The sequence below is a fragment of the Castanea sativa genome, chromosome 10 (assembly GCF_040712315.1).
Source record: "Castanea sativa cultivar Marrone di Chiusa Pesio chromosome 10, ASM4071231v1".
Lineage (NCBI taxonomy): Eukaryota > Viridiplantae > Streptophyta > Magnoliopsida > Fagales > Fagaceae > Castanea > Castanea sativa.
In genome coordinates, this window is record NC_134022.1 from 21,329,828 (window position 1) to 21,334,211 (window position 4,384).

The 4,384-nt window shown below is 34.6% G+C and overlaps 1 protein-coding gene across 1 annotated transcript; it reads right to left on the reverse strand.

Moving 5' to 3' along the window:
- Positions 1–1,952: 1,952 nt before the first annotated feature.
- On the reverse strand, positions 1,953–4,135 carry LOC142612749 (protein RESISTANCE TO PHYTOPHTHORA 1, chloroplastic). The gene is made up of 4 exons (XM_075784901.1): positions 3,796–4,135; positions 3,072–3,282; positions 2,468–2,637; positions 1,953–2,380 (listed from the first exon to the last, which is right to left on the reverse strand). Exons 1-4 carry the CDS (start codon positions 4,039–4,041, stop codon positions 2,354–2,356), a joined length of 654 nt encoding a protein of 217 aa, XP_075641016.1. The 5' UTR covers positions 4,042–4,135; the 3' UTR covers positions 1,953–2,353.
- Positions 4,136–4,384: the final 249 nt, after the last annotated feature.

Sequence of the window (4,384 nt, forward strand, 5' to 3'; positions counted from 1 at the left end):
TGTATAGATTTTCATCATAATTTGTGATCAGTATATATTGAGACAGCTTTCAACACAACATCTTGGAACCATGTATCAGTATCACTTGCCTGCATCAAAACATGGCTAATTGAAGTATAGGTACAAACACAAGAGTTATAGTTAGATTTAAGCACAATGAGAGGAACATGTTAAGAGGTGTTTGGTTCGTTGTGATGTGCCCTTAATATGATGTACATTACGATGATGTGACATTAAAGCTTTTGGTTTATTTTATTTTTTCTAACATTATCATAATTTAAAATTGCAAAATATATCACATCATCTTAATCTCACCACCTTCCTAAACAATTTAATGTTGTATTCTTGTATTAAGATTATATTAATGTAAGATTACAATAACGTAATATTATGGCATAATGTAATATTACGGCGTAATGTTACATCACGACAAATCAAATGCCCTTAATGTTATTGGCCACCTCTATCAAGGTAGTGTGTGTTAACTATGAATTCTGTGCAATCCTTCATAGTAAAATTGATTGTACATAGAAAACATTAGGGAGTTCACTTTTTTGTCACACATTTAGTTTGGAAAAAAAGAGCATCATATAGTAACCACTACCAAAAAAAAAAAAAGGCCGATAGTGGTCTTTCTTTAGTGGCGTTCATAAGAAACGCCACCATAGGTACCTTATATTAGTGCCGTTTTTGTAGTATATGCCCTATTCTACAAAAAGGTAACCTATACTATAAGTTCTGGGTCTTACAAAGTACTATAGTAGTGTTCATGAATGCCACTATAGGTCCTAGGTCTTCATAGGCCTATAGTGACGTGTATGAACGCCGTGAACTCCAGCATTAGTCGCAGAATGTAGTAGTAGCAGATTTAATAAGGAGGAAAAGAGTTAGATCAGAAACGATTGTAGTTTAGGCTTTGCTTTTGAGTTTGTAAAATACGACCTGTAGCTTTAGTTTTCTGCATATTGGTTGGGTAGTTAGTTTTGCTCTTCTCCCTTCTGGGTTTAACCCCGATACTGTATATAAGGCTTGTACCATTCAATTAATCATTATTGATATACTTGGTGGAAGGGATTTGAGATAAGGGTGGGCCGAGTCAATTTCAGTTCAATCTGCTTGAACTAGGCCCAGTTAGATTATCTCACAACCCCAACAAGTATAGGCCGTACCTGAAATTTAAGCCCACACTAATTTAGGATATAAGAAGTTAAAAGGCCCATCAGTCTTTAAAACCAGTAAGCCTTAGAATAAGTCCAGGTCCGAACCCCTTAAATGAAGACCCAAACCCTTTTCTTTTAAAATCAGAACCCATATCTAATTTAACTAAATGACCCATAAAACTTCTTGAAATTGCACAAAAGTCACTGAATCTTTGTGAGCTGATCAAATTTTAAATGTGCCAATTGTATATAGCCTTCAATGGGATGGGTTTCAACAAAATTATATTTGGAATGTGTCCATTTTCTAATTGAGGTTATTAAGCCATACTGAACTAATGATTTAATGAAAATGTGTCCTTAGCGCATTTGTTAATAGATCATTCTAGGCAAATTCTGATATCACTTTTATGAAAAAAAATTGTCTAAAAAATTATTTATTTTTTCTTTTCTCATAAAATGTTTATAAATTTTTTTTCTAAATCAATGTCCTTAAAGCTTCAGTTAACTTTTCCCTTTGTAATATTAGTCAAATGATAGAATGAAAATGCTTCACAAAGTTATTTATTTGTCTGATAGTGATACGATTGTATTCATTGATATCGAGTTTTGGTCAATAATTTCTTTTGCAATGAAATAATATCCTTAAGTAAATAAAACATTATATTTCTGCATTGTTTTGTGCTGGTTTTACCCAATTAGATGATTCAATTAAGTATTATTACTATGAGGAATAGTAATTGCAAGCATTGCTTATTTACAACTATACACATGAAGCAAACAAACAAACAACAATTCAAGACTCACCATATACAGATTTATCATTAATTAGTTTTTCCGTATGAACTTTGAACCATATACATCCATCCTAAACATGAACAAATGGGAAGAAGAGAACAAGTAGGAAAAACATGAACATTTTTCCTAGATCTCAAACTTTGAAGCCTTCAGTAACTTGGTATATATTTAGCATTACATGTTTAGAAGAAAGAGGAAGGTATCTGTTTCATTCGCCTTGGTGAGGCAATCCTGGTGCCCTGTTAATTCACAAATTATCTTCATCTTGATAGCTAGTTGGGCAGTGGTAGGCTTTAATAAATTTCATGTCAGACATGCATCACAAAGTTATAAAATTGAGAATCCTATGACAGTGATGAGATTATTATCCAATTGAAGGCAGCCATCACTTTGACTTCCTAGTCTGTTCTCTGCAGCCACCCAAACTGAAGAAAAGAATATATTTCAGTAGAGAGAAACACAAACTAACAAAGGAATACCCAATATAACATCTCTGAAGAAATTAAGCTTACTTTCCATGCATACATTCCAAGGAAGGCTATAGTATCTGCAGACCAGACAACTGCAAAGGACTTCCAAAAGAATGGAATTATAACATTGATTAATGGGACGAGGAGAAACAGGTAGTTAAGAGCTTCTTTCTCATTCTTTGAGCAGTCTCGGGCTCGGAGGGAAGGAATTGCTGCAAGTGATAGAAATTTTCTCGATAAGATGCAGTTCTGTAGAAACTGAAATTGTAGTCTAGTGTGGGTAATTTTGAATGGTGGTAAGTTTAACTTCAAGGTATGACAAACAGAACTACAATTGCTAATAGTACTTGGTTGCTTTAAATCCTATCCAACAAGTATATGGCTAATTATCACACACACACAAAATCCTATAAAGCTATAACCAAAATTGAGTTAGGTGATTTCTTTGACAGCAATGACAGGTAGTTCCTAGATGCTGCTTCATCAAATCTAATTTTAATTAGAATAATCTTAAGCATGCAAACATTATAGTGAAATCAAACGGTTTGGATAGAACTCCTTATCAAATATAAGTTTAACATTTTGTTCATATATTTGACACATCAACTGAGAGTGAGATTGAAATTTAGTAGGGGGCATAACTTACTGAACATCCAAATGGACCACATTCCCATTAGTCTCCATAGGTCTGGTTCATTTGATGGGAAGATGAGATTAAAAGACAGAGCTCCACCTAACAACATTGAGGCATAACCTTGAACTTCAAAAACAGTGTACAAGGCAGTTCCAGGTACAGCAGGGTTTTTGGTAGCAGTGGAAGCCCTTGGTGCAAAGGTTGCTGCAGTCTTTTGAGCAACCTGTCAAGGAAGTTAAAAAAAAAAAAAAAAAAAGTATACCAATGATCAAGCCTTTTCTCTTATATATTTTAAGAAATCAAATTTTTTTTTGTAATAGAGAGCACATTGCATACAACTACAGTAGCGGTTGGAGAGTCCATGGTTGATACCACTTTTGCTATGTTCTAATCATAGTCATGACTCTCAGCAAAAAAAAAAAAAAATCATAGATTCATAGTCATGACAGGTCATGTCAACTGTTGTGAAAAAATTTGTAAAAGAATGTTTTGTCCGTAAACTTATAGCCCCTAATCCTTGGCTGATGTCCTTTTTTCTTTTTTTCTTTTTCTGAATTCTTGGCTGATGTACTTACAACATAATGATATACACATATTCACTGGGGGGTCAAAAAATAAGGACAATGATACATGAATTTTCAATCTCCAAAAACAGTTCAACGGGGCATTTCCAAAAACAGTTCTAACATAGAGTTTAGAGCTAGGTTCACCCAGTAGAGAACAAGCATGTACCAACCTTTTTAAGGTCTTTGTCTAGTGCAACAGGAGCAGCGGTGGAGGACTTGCTTGCTTCAGTGGGTTCTGCTTGTGTCTGTTCCTTGGGTTCCTCTACTGTTTGTGCATCTACTTCACTGGAACTGGCATGTATTTTGAAGCTTTTGGTGCGAGCTTGAGCATGGGATAAGCTGTTTCTGAGGATTGGAGTGAAACGGAACCTTGTAAATTTGGTGTTGCAGAGAGACGTTGGGATTAGCGTGTTCATGGTGTGCACACTGTTTTCAATGGTGTGGGAGACAGAGAGAGAAAGAGATAAGAAGCCTAAGGCAGCTGAGAGGGACAACAAAACGGCATAGTTTTTGCCAACTGAATTTTCTTGGAATTTTTTTTAAATAACTATAAAATCCAAACTATTTTATTAGTTAGCAACGTTTTTAAACTATTTAGGTATTTAACAATTTGAGTATGTAGCAAATCGAGTTTAAGAGACTCAATTTCTGTGTGGTGGCAAAATTGAGGTGGAATAAAAGGCACACGTGGAAATCGAGTCTAAAATCTTCTTCCTTCATTTTTTTCTCTTTCTTTTTTTTTTTCCCTCCATCTGCCGT